Raw genomic sequence first — 18,955 nt, 5'->3', positions numbered from 1 at the left:
GGCTTGGCTTGCGTCGGGGCGGAGTTTGCGTGGGGGTGGAGTTTGCGTGAGGGGCGGGGCTTGGCCTGCGTCGGGGCGGAGTTTGTGTGGGGGCGGGGCTTGGCGTGAGTCGGGGCGGAGTTTGCGTCGGGGCGGAGTTTGCGTGAGGGGCGGGGCTTGGCTTGCGTCGGGGGCGGGGCTTGGCGTGAGTCGTGGGCGGAGTTTGCGTGAGGGGCGGAGTTTGCGTGAGGGGCGGAGTTTGCGTGAGGGGCGGGGCTTGGCTAGCGTCGGGGCCGGAGTTTGCGTGAGGGGCGGAGTTTGCGTCAGGGGCGGGGCTTGGCTTGCGTTAGGGGTGGAGTTTGCGTGGGGGGTGGAGTTTGCGTCGGGGCGGGGCTTGGCTTGCGTCGGGGGCAGAGTTTGCGTGAGGGGCGGAGTTTGCGTGAGGGGCGGAGTTTCCGTGAGGGGCGGGGCTTGCGTGCGTCGGGGGCGGAGTTAGCGTGAGGGGCGGAGTTTCCGTGAGGGGCGGGGCTTGGCATGCATCGGGGGCGGAGTTTGCATCGGGGCGGAGTTTGCATCGGAGGCGTAGTTTGCGTGAGGGGCGGGGCTTGGCTTGTTTCGGGGCGGAGTTTGCGTGAGGGGCGGGGCTTGGCGTGAGTCGTGGGCGGAGTTTGCGTGAGGGGCGGGGCTTGGCCTGCATCGGGGCGGAGTTTGCGCCAGGGCGGAGTTTCCATGAGGGGCGGGGCTTGGCCTGTGTCGGGGCGGAGTTTGTGTGAGGGGCGGAGTTTGCCTGAGGGGCGGAGTTTGCCTGAGGGGCGGGGCTTGGCTTGAGTCGTGGGCGGAGTTTGCGTGAGGGGCGGAGTTTGCGTGAGGGGCGGGGCTTGGCTTGCGTCGGGGGCGGAGTTTGCGTGGGGGCGGGGCTTGGCCTGCGTCAGGGGCAGCGTTTGCATCAGGGGCGGGGCTTGGCCTGCGTCGGGGGCAGAGTTTGCGTGAGGGGCGGAGTTTGCGTGAGGGGCGGGGCTTGGCCTGCGTCGGGGGCGGAGTTTGCATCGGGGTTGAGTTTTCGTGGGGGCGGGGCTTGGCCTGCGTCGGGGGCGGAGTTTGTGTGAGGGGAGGAGTTTGCGTGGGGGCGGGGCTTGGCGTGCGTAGGGGGCGGAGTTTGCGTAGGGGCGGAGTTTGCGTAGGGGGCGGAGTTTGGAATGGGTCAGGGGCAGAGCCAAGAAGCGTCACTTTTGGATCCCGAGGATGCGAGCAATGTGACCTTGTTGAATACGTTAATACCCCCCACACACACCTCCTCCCCTGCCCTCCATCACGGCCCCTCGCCCCCCCGCAAAGGAAGCGCCAACGCAGCCGGCACGGCAAAAGAGACCGCAAGCGTTTATTCGGTCACACACAGAGCCGGTCCCGGGAGAGACTCCGCACCGGGGCTCGGGGCCCGGCCCTGGGGCACCTCGGCTGTCCTACCCAGAGCCACGCTCGCCAGTCCGGCGTGGAACAGACACACGGTCGGTCCGTCAGGCTGCTGGAGAGCTGGGCTGCTATGTGCAGGCTGCCGCCAAAACCGAGGAGCCAGCTGCAGGACGCTAGAAGAGAGGAGAAAAGGGGCAGCCAGCTGGATGGGGGGGGCGGCGGCGAGCGAGAAAGCGCGAGGCAAGGAAAGGGACGGCGAGTGAAGGACGGGGACAGGGAGCCTGACAGAGAGGGAGGAAGAAGCGGCAGGAAGAGAGGCAGCGGGACGGCGACCGACAAACAAGGACGGGGAGCGGGACAGAGAGGCAGAAACGACCCTGGGCGGGCAGCGCCACGGCGAGGGAGGAAAAGAGAATAAGGGCAGGGAGCCGGACCGAGAGGTACGGCGAGGGACAGCGGCACGGGGAGCAGGACAGAGCAACAGAGAATAAAAAAAGGAAGCGGGAGCGTGAGAGAACCGGGCTGGGGAGCAGGGAGAAGGAGAGAGAAAAGGAGAGAGCAACAGAGGGAAAGAGGACCGGGGAGCGGGACGCTGGGGCAGAGTGAGAAAAAGAGGGGCAGGGAGCAGGACAGAGGGGCAGAGGCAGAAGGAGGACAGAGGGAGAGAGAGACAAAAGAGGGAGACGAGGACTGGGCAGAGGGGAGAGAAAGACGGGGGCAAGGAGCAGAGACACAAAGGTGCCAGGAAAAGGACGGTCAGATGGAGCGAGAAACAGGGTCGGGGAGCAGGACAAAAGGACAAAGAAAAAGGCGAGGAAGAAGGAAGGAAGGATAAAGGTGGGACAGGGAACGGGACATACGCAGTGAAACAAAGCAGAACAGAGAAGAGAGGACAGGGATTGAGGAACAGAGAGAGAGATGCAGGCCGGTACACAGAGACGGCGAAGGTAAGCAAAACCAGCGACAGGCAGGAGGACCTGGTTCTGACAACCCATCGCTCCCGGTGTCGCTTCCACGGCCTCAACAAATGCGACGTGCCGCAAGACAAGAGAATGGGAGAGTGAAAGCAAAGGCACGGGAAACTTAACGCTCTTAGTAATTTCACTGAGCATCACAGCTTACAGTTACTCAATGTCTTCCGGTGTCACGGGATGAGGTACAACTGATTTCGTCTCCGTATCTCTGGACAGAGCTTTTCTCATATCTGGGGGGGGGGCGGGGGGAGATATTCTAAGGCGACAGTCCTTGCACAAAGCCACCTTCAGCGAATTCTCTATTACAATAAGGTCGTTTCTAACCCAGAAGATTTCACAGAATCATAGAGTACCTCAAGTTGGAAGGGACCCATACGGATCGCCGAGACCAAGCCCCCGCTCCACGCGGGACTACCTAAAACTAAACCGTGCGACTAAGAGCATCGTTCAGACGCTCCTTGAACTCCTGACAGGCTCGGTGGCTGCGACCGCTTCCCTGGGGAGCCTGTTCCGTGACTGACCGACCGCCCTCTCAGTGAAAAGCCTTTTCCCAACGTCCGGTCTGAACTTGCCCTGACGCAGCTACGTCCCGTTTCCTCGGGTCCTAGTGCCGGTCACCGGAGAGAGCGGAGGTCAGCGCCTCCCCCTCCGCCGTCCCCCTCGAGGAAGGTGTAGACTGCGATGAGGTCACCCCTCGGCCTTCCCTTCTCCAAGCTGAACAAACCAAGTGACCTCAGCCGCTCCCCCTAAGTCTCGCCTCGGAGACCTCTCGCCATCTCGGTCGCCCTCCTCCGCGCACGCTCCGAGAGCGTTGTTCGGCGGCACCGCTCTCGACTGGAACCTAACGCTGCACGTAACTCAACTGAGCGGAAAGGAAATGACGGGCTAAAGGGACAAATACACGATTTAAGGCAGCCGCAACGATGGCAGATGTCTGTCCGTAGCCCTTCTAGTTATTTCACAGCGCTCCTGCGTATCAAACGAACGGTACCAGAGCAGAAAAGGTATACGGCGTGGCCACGTTACCCCTCGGGGAGGACGGCGAAAGGAGAGAAGATCTAGAAAGAGGAAGCAGCTGGTACTTCGCTTTTGGTAACAGAATTAACATCAACACGTTCCTTCCCTTTGAAATTGAAAACGCCACCCAATTCTCTGCCACTGTTGACCACCGACACTTGTAAATTTCTAGTGAAACAGCTGAGGAAAACAAAGTTTCAGGTCCCTGGCTAGGGGAAGAAATCAGGCAAGCGCCGCCGTTCCTTCCCCCCGACAACACTAGCAAAAAAAACCAGCCGCTGGGGGCGAGCGTTCCTCCGAAAGAAAAATCAGGTGAGAAACCGCATTTTTATTTTCAGCTTACCTACAGGATAAATGTCTTTGTAGTTGCTACAAAACGTGTAAACTGCACAAAGATTAAGTTTTGTAACCGATCTAAGGTTCAGTACGAAAAACTACCTAAAGGAGTACGCAAAGTCCCACTCATCAACAATTATCTGACCCTGTTTCATATTAAAAAAAAAAAAAAAAAAAAAAAAGTAATGCTAATCACACAGACAAGCCCAGGAACCCACCACATGAGAATCTTTCCGTTCAGCCGGAGGCAGAACGAGTACTTACCACGGGCATCCTCATCTGGCTCTCCGCTGCTAGCAGAGCGGCACGCCAACGCTGTCCGGTACACGCCGTAGTACGCCTAGTTGCTTCTACGTATTTACCGCCGCCTGATTTGATACTCTCACCAAGAGATCGACGAAAAAGCCACCCTTTCTTTGAAAAAATAAAAACCAAAACCACACAGTTAAGGAACGGTAGGCGAACGTATTTCTAAATCATAACCCACGGCTTGCAGGCAGACCAAGAGCAGCTCTGACGATGCGGTACGCTCATCAAACATCTTTCACGCAGGAATAACAGATGTACTCCTTTACCACGGGACGCAGCCGGCACAGGGACAAATTTCATGCTGTTTTTGTCACACGACCGTCCTTCTGCACCAGCCAGTGGGTTCAGAATTAAGGACAGGACAGGCTAAACGCTCACACGAGCCTCCTATCCGTAAGAAACTATTAAAAATAGAAAAAAAAACTTCCACGTTTTAGATCGCGTTGCCTTAGGGACTGCCTCCTTCAAAGCCTGCCTGTTGGGGGGGGGGGGGTGGGGGGGCGCGTGTGCGCGCACGCACGCGCGTGAGGCGTGGAAATCGGTCGCAGAATTCAGTTGCCTAACGAGAGACGGCCCTTCTCCTCGCAAGGCAAACGTTTCAAAACGTCGCACTCTTTTCCGATTTTACCGGCTGGTACTGGGGTTGCCCTACCAGCATGAGTTGGGGACCCGTCCCTCTGGGTCCGTGCGACGCCAAATTAAATATTCTGCAAGTAACCGAGCAGGAGATGGAAAGTAAGCTAAGATGCTCTCTGCCGTACAAGGTTTGTTCGCCATCGTCCCCGAGGGAATCGCACAAAGCCCACGCTTGCCGAACCGGTACGTCGGAGGCCCTACGGGAAACGGCGCTGACGTTTCGCCAAGCTCTTCTCCTGTCAAGAAGAGGACCTTTTCTGCGGCATCCCTATTGGCGTTCGGCCTGCTTTCGGCTCATTCTGGCAGGTCAGCTTTCAGAGAAAGCCTGAGATTTCAAACCGCCAAGCAACATTCACCATTCTTGCTCTCTGACTACGGGGAATTTCAGCGAATCGGAACGCTACTTGGAGCCACGTTCCGGGTCTGTTTCGCCGCAAACCAAATATCTAAGCCACGGACCGGGCGCCCGTAGAAAAATTACTTTAAAAGGTTAAAGACAAGCACAGTACTCACTTTTGTGAAATTTCTTCCGGTAGCGCCATCAATTTAGCGGCCGAACCCAGCCGTCGAAATTCCGGTGCAACGGAGCGAGCAGGAACGCGTCCGTGCCGCTCTTCCCTGGCCACGGAGCCTTCCGCTCTACCCGTTACTGCGAACGTACGGAGCATCGGCGCGGCGGCACCTGTGGAATAACGCACCGCCCACAGCTATACAGAAGAAGAATCCGAGACGACGGTAGAAGACCCCAGACCAAAAGTCACCGCGGGACTAAGGGACGCGCGGACAGCGCGCGAGGGGCGGGTGTCCGGGACCCAAGCGTGGAACGGCCCCGGGATTTCTTTGTTCGGGGTCCCTCTCTTTGGAGGCGCCCCGCCCGGGCCGATCCCGCTGCTGCACCTTTCAGTTACGTTAATTATATTTTACAAAATCCGACACCCGGAGGCTGCTGCCGGAAGCCTCGGGTCGAGCCCGAAGGAGGAGGAGGAGGAAGCGCGCCCGAGAAGAAGCGTGCGCGCGACACCGTGAACGGGGTGCGAGCGCTGGGGCGGCAGCTGCTCCTCCTCAAACAGAGACAGAGAGAGAAAGAAGAGGGGGAAAGCCACAGGGTACAGAGGGCGGAAGTGGAAAAGAGGGGCCGGGAGCCGGACAGAGGGAGGTGGAGAAAGAGGCCGTCGGAAGGGAAGGGACGGGCTGCGGGGCAGAGGGGGACTTGCCGGCGCCAGGTTCGCGGTTCCACCCGATAATCGTAAAGGTCTCTGCCAACCTCGACGATTCGGTCGCTTTAAAAAACAATCGGGATCTCGAGGCGGACCGAGAGAGAGACGGAGAATATAAAAACGGTCGCGGCTAAGAGGGCAGAGAGGGAGGAATCGCGAGACAGGGAGAGGCAAGCCGGGCAGGGGAAAAAGTCCCGACAGGCTTCTGCAGCGACAGGGAGGAATTGAAAATTCGAGAGAGGGAGCTGGACAGAGAGAGAGAGACGGGGAAAGGTAAGACGGTGGCGAGCTACCGGGCAGAGAAGCAGAGTTTAAAGCCGGGGACCGGGAGAGGGACAGAGAGGGAAGGAGAAAGGAACAAAGGGACGGGCTGCGGGGCAGACAGGGAGGAAGGAAGGAAGGAAGAAAGAAAGAGGGACAGGGAGCCAGACGAACCGCGACGGGGAAAGAAAAAGGTACCGACGGGCTAGGAGGCAGAGAGGGGAGACTTTAGAAAAACAGGGACGGGGAGCGAGACGGAGCGAGACCGAAAAAAGGAACCGTAGCGACGGGTGCCGGGACAGAGAGGCGGGCCTTCAAAACGAGGGGCAGGGAAGAGGCTCAAGAGGGACGGAGAAAGAGAGAGACTCACGACGACTCGCTACGGAGCCGAGAAGGAAGACCTCGAACAACAGGAACGAGGAGCCGCACAGAGAGAGCCAGAGATGGCAGAAATACCGACGGGCTACAGGACCGAGGGGGAGGAATGCAGAAACAGTGGCTGGGGGCCGGACAGAGAGACAGGGGGAGAGAGAGAAGGAAACAATAGCCACGGGCTACGGGGCAGAGAGAGCGAGGACCTAAAAAAGGTGGGGACAGGCAGCCCGTCAGAGCGAGATGGAAAAAGAACATAGCGGGGAGCAGAAAGCAAACCAAAAAACCCCACAGCGGGGTGGGAAAGCGAGGGGGGCAGAGGAGGGCCCGCGACGCAGAGGAGAGGCGATGGGGCCCCGCGGGCCCAGGACTCACCGCAGCTCTGGCTCTCGGCGCTGCCGGGAGAGCTTGCCAGCGCAGACGCTTCTTTCTCCCGCTCTCCGCCTTTCCTTTGCTGTCACTCCGGTCGCTCGGCTGTCCTCCGCCTAAGAGAATACACGGGTGTCTTACAGCTCCGAGGAGACGAGTCTGCCTAGATGAGCAGCCTGCCTCCCTGCCTCCCTCCCTCGGTACGCGGCCGCACCGTGCTTTGGGTTACGCGTGGCGACCCTGCGGTGCCCGTCGGCAGCCTGACCTGCCGCGGAGCGCAACGAGGGATCTTTCCTCACCCGGCGAGGCAGGCGCTCTCTTGCCTGCAGCGGGAGGCAGCTGCCGGCCGGAGAGCCTTCCATCTCTTCTTCTTCTTCTTCTTCTTCACCTTTCTCTGGCCATTCCAGCTTCCCTTAGGGCAGCTCCTGTCCACGGCCGGTAAGCGCTCCGCCGCCTGTCCCTTTTCGCCCCCACGCCACGAGGCGAGCCAGGCCAGGCACAGGCGAGGCGGGTGCAGTCGACGGCATCCCCAAGGGAGGGACGGGCAACCACGTCCTCAGCGCGGCCTGGGAGAGGGAAAGAAAAAGCAGCGGCCGTTACTACCGGAGGTCGGCCCTGGCCGGAGACCCTCCTCCTTCTGCAGGGGCTTCCGGAGACACCGCTCTTTCCCCGCGCTGCTGCCGCTGCCGCCAGCACCCCCGTTCAGGAAGAAAGCGGCACAGGCGAGGGCCAGCTTGCCGCCTTCACGCCAGGGCTCGGGGGCGGCCTGGGGCTGCCGGACAGGCTTCCGGAGAGTCCGACCGGTAGCGCTCGTCTCGGGACACCGGGCAACGCCTCAGCGCGCGCGCGCTCTCGTAGCACGGCCGCACCGCTGCTCGGGAGCGGCTGGAAGCCTGCAGAAAACCACTCGAAACCGGCAAAAAAACCCCAACCTCGCGCTCCTGCGAGAGCAAGTCGGGCTGTCCGGCAGCCACGTCCGCGAAAACGACGCCTCCCGGCACGCACCGGCAAGCGCCGCGTGGCAGCCATTAGAGTGCCGTAAGACTACACTTCCCGGCGTGCTCCGGGGAGCCAATATGGCCGACCAGCAGCCGCGTGCCCCAAGACTGCAACTGCCGGCGTGCCGCGGGAGGCAGCCTTCCACGCTTCCTGACCCTGCGGGGACACCGTCCCGTGCCCTCACCCCAAAGCCGACTCACCCGAAAGCCCCGCCGAGCCGCGACGGCAGCCCCGAGCTCCGCAGCGCGGCTCCGGGCTGGCGCCCCCCCCCCCGCCCCCGCCTCCGCCTCCCCCTCCCCTCAGCCACCTCCGAAAGGCGCGGACGCCCGCCGGCTCCGGGCAGCCCCCGCCGCGCGGCTCCGGACGGTCTCCCCGCCCGGTTCCGACACGGCGCGCACCCCCCCCACCCGCCGCACGGCTCCGGGCAGCCCCCCTCCCCTCTGTGACACGGACCCCGCCGCCCCCCCGCCTCTCCTCGGAGGCGGCACCGCTGCCGCCGCCCTCCTCGGGGCTTTCCCCGGGACCCGCCGGTCCGTCCCGCTGCCCCGCTCACCTTCTCCCTCCGTGCAGCCGCAGCCCGGCGACGCCTCCGCTCCTCCCTCGGCTCACAGCAGCCCCTGCACACCGGCTGCCGGCAGCCGGTTCCGGGGAGGGGCCGTGGCGCTGCACTGCGCATGCGCGGCGCTGCCGCTGCAGTACCGAAATTTGGTCGCTAGGCGGCAGCACCGAGCGAGCATGCGCTGTGCGCTGCGTGAGGGGCGGGGCTTGGCGTGCGTCGGGGGCGGAGTTTGCGTGAGGAGCGGGGCTTGGCGTGCGTCGGGGGCGGGGTTTGCGTCGGGGGCGGAGTTTGCGTGAGGGGCGGGGCTTGGCTTGCGTCGGGGCGGAGTTTGCGTGAGGGGCGGGGCTTGGCATGCATCGGGGGCGGAGTTTGCGTCGGGGCGGAGTTTGCGTGGGGGCGGGGCTTGGCCTGCATCGGGGCGGACTTTGTGTGGGGGCGGAGTTTGTGTGAGGGGGGGCTTGGCGTGCACCGGGGGCGGAGTTTCCGTGAGGGGCGGGGCTTGGCGTGCGTCGGGGGCGGGGCTTGGCGTGAGTCGTGGGCGGAGTTTGCGTGAGGGGCAGAGTTTGCGTAGGGGGGCGTAGTTTGCGTGAGGGGCGGGGCTTGGTGTGCGTCAGGGCGGTGTTTGCGTGAGGGGCGGAGTTTGCGTGAGGGGCGGGGCTTGGCTTGCATCGGGGCGGAGTATGCGTGAGGGGCGGAGTTTGCGTGGGGGCGGGGCTTGGCCTGCATCGGGGGCGGACTTTGTGTGGGGGCGGAGTTCGCGTGAGGGGGGGCTTGGCGTGCGTATGGGCGGAGTTTACGTGAGGGGCGGGGCTTGGCTTGCGTCGGGGCGGAGTTTGCGCCGGGGCGGAGTTTGCATGAGTGGCGGGGCTTGGTGTGCATCAGGGCGGAGTTTGCGTGAGGGGCGGAGTTTGCGTGAGGGGCGCGGCTTGGCATGCATCGGGGCGGAGTTTGCGTCGGGGGCGGAGTTTGCGTGGGGGCGGGGCTTGGCCTGCATCGGGGGCGGCGTTTGCGTGAGGGGCGGGGCTTGGCCTGCATCAGGGGCGGAGTTTTTGTGGGGGCAGGGCTTGGCGTGAGTAATGGGCGGGGCTTGGCGTGAGTCGTGGGCGGCGTTTGCGTGAGGGGCGGAGTTTGCGTGAGGGGCGGAGTTTGCGTGATGGGGGCTTGGCGTGCGTCGGGGCGGAGTTTGCGTGAGGGGCGGTGCTTGCCCTGCGTCGGGGGCGGAGTTTGCGTGAGGGGCGGAGTTTGCGTGAGGGGCGGCGGAGTTTGCGTCAGGGGCGGGGCTTGGCTTGCGTCAGGGCGGAGTTTGCGTGAGGGGCGGAGTTTGCGTGGGGGCGGCGGAGTTTCCGTCAGGGGCGGGGCTTGGCTTGCGTCGGGGCGGAGTTTGCGTGATGGGCAGAGTTTGCGTGAGGGGCGGGGCTAGGCTTGCGTCGGGGGCGGGGCTTGGCGTGAGTCGTGGGCGGCGTTTGCGTGAGGGGCGGAGTTTGCGTGAGGGGCAGAGTTTGCGTGAGGGGCGGGGCTTGGCCTGCGTCGGAGGCGGAGTTTGCGTGAGGGGCGGAGTTTGCGTCGGGGCGGGGCTTGGCTTGCATCGGGGCGTAGTTTGCGTGAGGAGCGGGGCTTGGCGTGCGTCGGGGGCGGGGTTTGCGTCGGGGGCGGAGTTTGCGTCGGGGCGGAGTTTGCGTGAGGGGCGGAGTTTGCGTGAGGGGCGGGGCTTGGCGTGAGTCGTGGGTGGAGTTTGCGTGGGGGAGGAGTTTGCGTGAGGGGCGGAGTTTGCGTGAGGGGCGGGGCTTGGCTTGCGTCAGGGCGGCGTTTGCGTGAGGGGCGGAGTTTGCGTGAGGGGTGGAGTTTGCGTGAGGGGCGGGGCTTGGCTTGCGTCAGGGGCGGAGTTTGCGTGAGGGGCGGAGTTTGCGTGAGGGGCGGGGCTTGGCTTGCGTTGGGGCGGAGTTTGCGTCGGGGCGGAGTTTGCGTGAGGGGCGGGGCTTGGCTTGCGTCGGGGCGGAGTTTGCGCCGGGGCGGAGTTTGCGTGAGGGGCGGGGCTTGGCATGCATCGGGGGCGGACTTTGCGTCGGGGCGGAGTTTGCGTGGGGGCGGGGCTTGGCCTGCGTCGGGGCGGACTTTGTGTGGGGGCGGACTTTGCGTGAGGGGGGGCTTGGCGTGCGTCGGGGCGGAGTTTGCGTGAGGGGCGGGGCTTTGCTTGCGTCGGGGCGGAGTTTGCGTGAGGGGTGGAGTTTCCGTGAGGGGCGGGGCTTGGCCTGCGTCGGGGCGGAGTTTGTGTGGGGGCGGGGCTTGGCGTGAGTCATGGGCGGAGTTTGCGTGAGGGGCGGAGTTTGCGTGAGGGGCGGGGCTTGGCTTGCGTCGGGGGCGGGGCTTGGCGTGAGTCGTGGGCGGAGTTTGTGTGAGGGGCGGAGTTTGCGTGAGGGGCGGAGTTTGCGTCAGGGGCGGGGCTTGGCTTGCGTCAGGGGTGGAGTTTGTGTGAGGGGCGGAGTTTGCGTCGGGGCGGGGCTTGGCTTGCGTCGGGGGCAGAGTTTGCGTGAGGGGCGGAGTTTGCGTGAGGGGCGGAGTTTCCGTGAGGGGCGGGGCTTGCGTGCGTCGGGGGCGGAGTTAGCGTGAGGGGCGGAGTCTCCGTGAGGGGCGGGGCTTGGCATGCATCGGGGGCGGAGTTTGCATCGGGGCGGAGTTTGCATCGGAGGCGTAGTTTGCGTGAGGGGCGGGGCTTGGCTTGTTTCGGGGCGGAGTTTGCGTGAGGGGCGGGGCTTGGCGTGAGTCGTGGGCGGAGTTTGCGTGGGGGCGGAGTTTGCGTGAGGGGCGGGGCTTGGCGTGAGTCGTGGCGGAGTTTGCGCCGGGGCGGAGTTTCCATGAGGGGCGGGGCTTGGCGTGCGTTGGGGCGGAGTTTGCGTCGGGGGCGGGGCTTGGCGTGAGGGGCGGGGCTTAGCGTGCATCAGGGGCGGAGTTTGCGTGGGCGGCGGAGTTTGCGTCAGGGGCGGAATTTGCGTCGGGGTCGGAGTTTCCGTGAGGGGCGGGGCTTGGCTTGCGTCGGGGGCGGAGTTTGCGTCAGGGGCGGAGTTTGCGTGAGGGGCGGGGCTTGGCATGCATCGGGGTGGAGTTTGCGTCGGGGCGGAGTTTGGTGGGCTTGGCCTGCGTCAGGGGCGGAGTTTGTGTGGGGGCAGAGTTTGCGTGAGGGGGGGGCTCCGCGTGCCTGGGGCGGAGTTTGCGCCGGGGGCGGAGTTTCCGTGAGGGGCAGGTCTTGGCGTGCATCGGGGGCGGAGTTTGCGTGGGCGGCGGAGTTTGCGTCGGGGGCGGAGTTTGCGTGGGGGCGGGACTTGGCCTGCGTCGGGGGCGGACTTTGTGTGGGGGCGGATTTTGCGTGAGGGGCGGGGCTTGGCCTGCGTGAGGGGCGGAGTTTGTGTGGGGGCGGGGCTTGGCGTGAGTAGTGGGCGGAGTTTGCGTGAGGGGCAGAGTTTGCGTGAGGGGCGGGGCTTGGCATGCATCGGGGGCGGAGTTTGCGTGAGCAGCGGAGTTTGCGTCAGGGGCGGGGCTTGGCTTGCGTCGGGGGCGGAGTTTGCGTGAGGGGCGGAGTTTGCGTGAGGGGCGGAGTTTGCGTGAGGGGCAGGGCTTGGCATGCATCGGGGTGGAGTTTGCGTCGGGGCGGAGTTTGGTGGGCTTGGCCTGCGTCAGGGGCGGAGTTTGTGTGGGGGCAGAGTTTGCGTGAGGGGGGGCTCCGCGTGCCTGGGGCGGAGTTTGCGCCGGGGGCGGAGTTTCCGTGAGGGGCAGGTCTTGGCGTGCATCGGGGGCGGAGTTTGCGTGGGCGGCGGAGTTTGCGTCGGGGCGGAGTTTGCGTGGGGGCGGGACTTGGCCTGCGTCGGGGGCGGACTTTGTGTGGGGGCGGATTTTGCGTGAGGGGCGGGGCTTGGCCTGCGTGAGGGGCGGAGTTTGTGTGGGGGCGGGGCTTGGCGTGAGTAGTGGGCGGAGTTTGCGTGAGGGGCAGAGTTTGCGTGAGGGGCGGGGCTTGGCATGCATCGGGGGCGGAGTTTGCGTGAGCAGCGGAGTTTGCGTCAGGGGCGGGGCTTGGCTTGCGTCGGGGCGGAATTTGCGTGAGGGGCAGAGTTTGCGTGAGGGGCGGGGCTTGGCGTGAGTCATGGGCGGAGTTTGCGTGAGGGGCGGAGTTTGCGTGAGGGGCGGAGTTTGCATGAGGGGCGGGGCTTGGCTTGTGTCAGGGTCGGCGTTTGCGTGAGGGGCGGAGTTTGCGTCGGGGCGGGGCTTGGCTTGCATCGGGGGCGGAGTTTGCGTGAGGGGCGGAGTTTGCGTGAGGGGCGGAGTTTGCATGAGGGGCAAGACTTGGCATGCATCGGGGCGGAGTTAGCGTGAGGGGAGGAGTTTGCGTGGGGGCGGGGCTTGGCCTGCGTCAGGGGCGGAGTTTGTGTGGGGGCGGAGTTTGTGTGAGGGGCGGGGCTTGGCTTGCGTCGGGGGCGGGGTTTGCGTGAGGGGCGGGGCTTTGCTTGCGTTGGGGCGGAGTTTGCGTGAGGGGATGAGTTTGCGTGAGGGGCGGGGCTTGGCTAGCGTCGGGGCCGGAGTTTGCGTGAGGGGCGGAGTTTGCGTCAGGGGCGGGGCTTGCGTGCGTCGGGGGCGGAGTTAGCGTGAGGGGCGGAGTTTCCGTGAGGGGCGGGGCTTGGCATGCATCGGGGGCGGAGTTTGCATTGGGGCGGAGTTTGCATCGGAGGCGTAGTTTGCGTGAGGGGCGGGGCTTGGCTTGTTTCGGGGCGGAGTTTGCGTGATGGGCGGGGCTTGGCGTGAGCGGAGTTTGCGTGGGGGCGGAGTTTGCGTGAGGGGCGGGGCTTGGCCTGCGTCGGGGCGGAGTTTGCGCCGGGGCGGAGTTTCCATGAGGGGCGGGGCTTGGCGTGCGTTGGGGCGGAGTTTGCGTCGGGGGCGGGGCTTGGCATGAGTCGTGGGCGGAGTTTGCGTCGGGGCGGGGCTTGGCCTGCATCGGGGCGGAGTTTGCGTCAGGGGCGGAGTTTCCGTGGGGCGGGGCTTGGCCTGCATCGGGGCGGAGTTTGCGTGAGGGGCGGGGCTTGGCTTGCGCCGAGGCGGAGTTTGCGTCGGGGCGGAGTTTGTGTGGGGGCGGAGTTTGTGTGAGGGGCGGGGCTTGGCTTGCGTCGGGGCGGAGTTTGCGTGGGGGTGGAGTTTCCGTGAGGGGCGGGGCTTGGCCTGCGTCGGGGCGGAGTTTGTGTGGGGGCGGGGCTTGGCGTGAGTCGTGGGCGGAGTTTGCGTGAGGGGCGGAGTTTGCGTGAGGGGCGGGGCTTGGCATGCATCGGGGGCGGACTTTGTGTGGGGGCGGAGTTTGTGTGAGGGGGGGCTTGGCGTGCACCGGGGGCGGAGTTTCCGTGAGGGGCGGGGCTTGGCGTGCGTCGGGGGCGGCGTTTGCGTGAGGGGCGGAGTTTGCGTGAGGGGCGGGACTTGGCATGCATGGGGGTGGAGTTTGCATCGGGGCGGAGTTTGGGGGGGGCTTGGCCTGCGTCGGGGGCGGAGTTTGTGTGGGGGCGGAGTTTGCATGGGGGGGGCTTGGCGTGCGTCGGGGCGGAGTTTGCGCCGGGGGCGGAGTTTGCGTGAGGGGCGGGGTTTGCGTCGGGGGCGGAGTTTGCGTGGGGGCGGAGTTTGCGTGAGGGGCGGCGATTGCGTCTGGGGCGGGGCTTGGCGTGCGTCGGGGGCGGAGTTTGCGTGAGGGGCGGGGCTTGGCGTGCGTCGCGGGCGGAGTTTGCGTCGGGGGCGGAGTTTGCGTGAGGGGAGGGGCTTGGCGTGCGTCGGGGGCGGAGTTTGCGTGAGGGGCGGGGTTTGCGTCGGGGCGGAGTTTGCGTGAGGGGCGGAGTTTGCGTGAGGGGCGGCGATTGCGTCTGGGGCGGGGCTTGGCGTGCGTCGGGGGCGGAGTTTGCGTCAGGGGCGGGGCTTGGCGTGCGTCGCGGGCGGAGTTTGCGTCGGGGGCGGAGTTTGCGTCAGGGGCGGGGCTTGGCGTGCGTCGCGGGCGGAGTTTGCGTCAGGGGCGGGGCTTGGCGTGCGTCGGGGGCGGAGTTTGCGTGAGGGGCGGGGCTTGGCATGCATCGGGGCGGAGTTTGCGTGGGGGCGGAGTTTGGGTGAGGGGGGCTTGGCGTGCGTCGGGGGCGGAGTTTGCGTGAGGGGCGGAGTTTGCGTCGGGGGCGGGGTTTGCGTGAGGGGCGGGGTTTGCGTGAGGGGCGGAGTTTGCGTGAGGGGCGGGGCTTGGCATGCATCGGGGCGGAGTTTGCGTGGGGGCGGAGTTTGCGTAAGGGGCGGGGCTTGGCATGCATCGGGGCGGAGTTTGCGTGGGGGCGGAGTTTGGGTGAGGGGGGCTTGGCGTGCGTCCGGGGTGCAGTTTGCGTGAGGGGCGGGGCTTGGCTTGCGTCGGGGCGGAGTTTGCACCGGGGGCGGGGTTTGCGTCAGGGGCGGGGCTTGGCTTGCGTCGGGGGCGGAGTTTGCGTGAGGGGCGGAGTGTGCGTCGGGGGCGGAGTTTGCGTGAGTGGCGGGGCTCGGCATGCATCAGGGTGGAGGTTGCGTCAGGGCGGAGTTTCCGTCAGGGGCGGGGCTTGGCGTGCGTCGGGGGCGGAGTTTCTGTGAGGGGCGGGGCTTGGCGTGCGTGAGGGGCGGTGTTTGCGTGAGGGGCGGGGCTTGGCATGCATCGGGGCGGAGTTTGCGTGGGGGCGGAGTTTGGGTGAGGGGGGCTTGGCGTGCATCGGGGCGGAGTTTGCGTGAGGGGCGGGGTTTGCATCAGGGGCGGGGCTTGGCTTGCGTCGGGGGCGGAGTTTGAGGGGCGGAGTTTCCGTGAGGGGCGGGGCTTGGCGTGCGTCGGGGGCGGAGTTTGCGTGAGGGGCGGAGTTTGCGTGAGGGGCGGAGTTTGCGTCGGGGGCGGAGTTTGCATGAGGGGCGGGGCTTGGCGTGCGCCAGGGCGGAGTTTGCATCGGGGCGGAGTTTGCATGGGGGCGGGGCTTGGCGTGCGTCGGGGGCGGGGTTTGCGTCGGGGCGGAGTTTGCGTGAGGGGCGGAGTTTGCGTGAGGGGCGGGGCTTGGCGTGAGTCGTGGGTGGAGTTTGCGTGGGGGAGGAGTTTGCGTGAGGGGCGGAGTTTGCGTGAGGGGCGGGGCTTGGCTTGCGTCGGGGCGGAATTTGCGTGGGGGCGGAGTTTGCGTGAGGGGTGGAGTTTGCGTGAGGGACGGGGCTTGGCTTGCGTGAGGGGCGGAGTTTGCGTGAGGGGCGGAGTTTGCGTGAGGGGCGGGGCTTGGCTTGCGTCGGGGCGGAGTTTGCGCCGGGGCGGAGTTTGCGTGAGGGGCGGGGCTTGGCATGCATCGGGGGCGGACTTTGCGTCGGGGCGGAGTTTGCGTGGGGGCGGGGCTTGGCCTGGGTCGGGGCGGACTTTGTGTGGGGGCGGACTTTGCGTGAGGGGGGGCTTGGCGTGCGTCGGGGCGGAGTTTGCGTGGGGGCGGGGCTTTGCTTGCGTCGGGGCGGAGTTTGCGTGAGGGGTGGAGTTTCCGTGAGGGGCGGGGCTTGGCCTGCGTCGGGGCGGAGTTTGCGTGAGGGGCGGGGCTTGGCGTGAGTCATGGGCGGAGTTTGCGTGAGGGGCGGAGTTTGCGTGAGGGGCGGGGCTTGGCGTGCGTCGGGGGCGGGGCTTGGCGTGAGTCGTGGGCGGAGTTTGCGTGAGGGGCGGAGTTTGCGTGAGGGGCGGAGTTTGCGTGAGGGGCGGGGCTTGGCTAGCGTCGGGGCCGGAGTTTGCGTGAGGGGCGGAGTTTGCGTCAGGGGCGGGGCTTGGCTTGCGTTAGGGGTGGAGTTTGCGTGGGGGGTGGAGCTTGCGTCGGGGCGGGGCTTGGCTTGCGTCGGTGGCAGAGTTTGCGTGAGGGGCGGAGTTTGCGTGAGGGGCGGAGTTTCCGTGAGGGGCGGGGCTTGCGTGCGTCGGGGGCGGAGTTAGCGTGAGGGGCGGAGTTTCCGTGAGGGGCGGGGCTTGGCATGCATCGGGGGCGGAGTTTGCATCGGGGCGGAGTTTGCATCGGAGGCGTAGTTTGCGTGAGGGGCGGGGCTTGGCTTGTTTCGGGGCGGGGTTTGCGTGAGGGGCGGGGCTTGGCGTGAGTCGTGGGCGGAGTTTGCGTGAGGGGCGGGGCTTGGCCTGCATCGGGGCGGAGTTTGCGCCAGGGCGGAGTTTCCATGAGGGGCGGGGCTTGGCCTGTGTCGGGGCGGAGTTTGTGTGAGGGGCGGAGTTTGCCTGAGGGGCGGAGTTTGCCTGAGGGGCGGGGCTTGGCTTGCATCAGGGGCGGAGCTTGGCATGAGTCATGGGCGGGGCTTGGCGTGAGTCGTGGGCGGAGTTTGCGTGAGGGGCGGAGTCTCCGTGAGGGGCGGGGCTTGGCATGCATCGGGGGCGGAGTTTGCATTGGGGCGGAGTTTGCATCGGAGGCGTAGTTTGCGTGAGGGGCGGGGCTTGGCTTGTTTCGGGGCGGAGTTTGCGTGATGGGCGGGGCTTGGCGTGAGCGGAGTTTGCGTGGGGGCGGAGTTTGCGTGAGGGGCGGGGCTTGGCCTGCGTCGGGGCGGAGTTTGCGCCGGGGCGGAGTTTCCATGAGGGGCGGGGCTTGGCGTGCGTTGGGGCGGAGTTTGCGTCGGGGGCGGGGCTTGGCATGAGTCGTGGGCGGAGTTTGCGTCGGGGCGGGGCTTGGCCTGCATCGGGGCGGAGTTTGCGTCAGGGGCGGAGTTTCCGTGGGGCGGGGCTTGGCCTGCATCGGGGCGGAGTTTGCGTGAGGGGCGGGGCTTGGCTTGCGCCGAGGCGGAGTTTGCGTCGGGGCGGAGTTTGTGTGGGGGCGGAGTTTGTGTGAGGGGCGGGGCTTGGCTTGCGTCGGGGCGGAGTTTGCGTGGGGGTGGAGTTTCCGTGAGGGGCGGGGCTTGGCCTGCGTCGGGGCGGAGTTTGTGTGGGGGCGGGGCTTGGCGTGAGTCGTGGGCGGAGTTTGCGTGAGGGGCGGAGTTTGCGTGAGGGGCGGGGCTTGGCATGCATCGGGGCGGACTTTGTGTGGGGGCGGAGTTTGTGTGAGGGGGGGCTTGGCGTGCACCGGGGGCGGAGTTTCCGTGAGGGGCGGGGCTTGGCGTGCGTCGGGGGCGGCGTTTGCGTGAGGGGCGGAGTTTGCGTGAGGGGCGGGACTTGGCATGCATGGGGGTGGAGTTTGCATCGGGGCGGAGTTTGGGGGGGGCTTGGCCTGCGTCGGGGGCGGAGTTTGTGTGGGGGCGGAGTTTGCATGAGGGGGGCTTGGCGTGCGTCGGGGCGGAGTTTGCGCCGGGGGCGGAGTTTGCGTGAGGGGCGGGGTTTGCGTCGGGGGCGGAGTTTGCGTGGGGGCGGAGTTTGCGTGAGGGGCGGCGATTGCGTCTGGGGCGGGGCTTGGCGTGCGTCGGGGGCGGAGTTTGCGTGAGGGGCGGGGCTTGGCGTGCGTCGCGGGCGGAGTTTGCGTCGGGGGCGGAGTTTGCGTGAGGGGCGGGGCTTGGCGTGCGTCGGGGGCGGAGTTTGCGTGAGGGGCGGGGTTTGCGTCGGGGCGGAGTTTGCGTGAGGGGCGGAGTTTGCGTGAGGGGCGGCGTTTGCGTCTGGGGCGGGGCTTGGCGTGCGTCGGGGGCGGAGTTTGCGTCAGGGGCGGGGCTTGGCGTGCGTCGCGGGCGGAGTTTGCGTCGGGGGCGGAGTTTGCGTCAGGGGCGGGGCTTGGCGTGCGTCGCGGGCGGAGTTTGCGTCAGGGGCGGGGCTTGGCGTGCGTCGGGGGCGGAGTTTGCGTGAGGGGCGGGGCTTGGCATGCATCGGGGCGGAGTTTGCGTGGGGGCGGAGTTTGGGTGAGGGGGGCTTGGTGTGCGTCGGGGGCGGAGTTTGCGTGAGGGGCGGAGTTTGCGTCGGGGGCGGGGTTTGCGTGAGGGGCGGGGTTTGCGTGAGGGGCGGAGTTTGCGTGAGGGGCGGGGCTTGGCATGCATCGGGGCGGAGTTTGCGTGGGGGCGGAGTTTGCGTAAGGGGCGGGGCTTGGCATGCATCGGGGCGGAGTTTGCGTGGGGGCGGAGTTTGGGTGAGGGGGGCTTGGCGTGCGTCCGGGGTGCAGTTTGCGTGAGGGGCGGGGCTTGGCTTGCGTCGGGGCGGAGTTTGCACCGGGGGCGGGGTTTGCGTCAGGGGCGGGGCTTGGCTTGCGTCGGGGGCGGAGTTTGCGTGAGGGGCGGAGTGTGCGTCGGGGGCGGAGTTTGCGTGAGGGGCGGGGCTCGGCATGCATCAGGGCGGAGGTTGCGTCAGGGCGGAGTTTCCGTCAGGGGCGGGGCTTGGCGTGCGTCGGGGGCGGAGTTTCTGTGAGGGGCGGGGCTTGGCGTGCGTGAGGGGCGGTGTTTGCGTGAGGGGCGGGGCTTGGCATGCATCGGGGCGGAGTTTGCGTGGGGGCGGAGTTTGGGTGAGGGGGGCTTGGCGTGCATCGGGGCGGAGTTTGCGTGAGGGGCGGGGTTTGCATCAGGGGCGGGGCTTGGCTTGCGTCGGG

At 66.4% G+C, this 18,955-nt stretch overlaps 1 protein-coding gene across 5 annotated transcripts; it reads right to left on the bottom strand.

Moving 5' to 3' along the window:
• Positions 1 to 1,332: 1,332 nt before the first annotated feature.
• Positions 1,333 to 7,972, bottom strand: LOC129200880 (uncharacterized). Of its 5 annotated transcripts, XM_054812133.1 has the most exons (6): positions 7,813 to 7,968; positions 7,180 to 7,446; positions 6,887 to 6,996; positions 5,175 to 5,343; positions 3,981 to 4,130; positions 1,333 to 2,593 (listed from the first exon to the last, which is right to left on the bottom strand). In XM_054812133.1, exon 6 carries the CDS (start codon positions 2,499 to 2,501, stop codon positions 1,563 to 1,565), a length of 939 nt encoding a protein of 312 aa, XP_054668108.1. In that variant the 5' UTR covers positions 2,502 to 2,593; positions 3,981 to 4,130; positions 5,175 to 5,343; positions 6,887 to 6,996; positions 7,180 to 7,446; positions 7,813 to 7,968; the 3' UTR covers positions 1,333 to 1,562. The 5 variants fall into 5 exon arrangements, 4 of the variants coding, with proteins under 4 accessions (XP_054668108.1, XP_054668107.1, XP_054668106.1 ...); XM_054812132.1 differs by having other exon boundaries at positions 7,180 to 7,968; XR_008575149.1 differs by lacking the exon at positions 3,981 to 4,130 and having other exon boundaries at positions 7,180 to 7,972.
• Positions 7,973 to 18,955: the final 10,983 nt, after the last annotated feature.

Source organism: Grus americana, unplaced genomic scaffold (assembly GCF_028858705.1).
Source record: "Grus americana isolate bGruAme1 unplaced genomic scaffold, bGruAme1.mat scaffold_622, whole genome shotgun sequence".
Lineage (NCBI taxonomy): Eukaryota > Metazoa > Chordata > Aves > Gruiformes > Gruidae > Grus > Grus americana.
The sequence above is the reverse complement of the archived record's forward strand: the minus strand, read 5'-3'. Positions and strand labels throughout refer to the sequence as shown.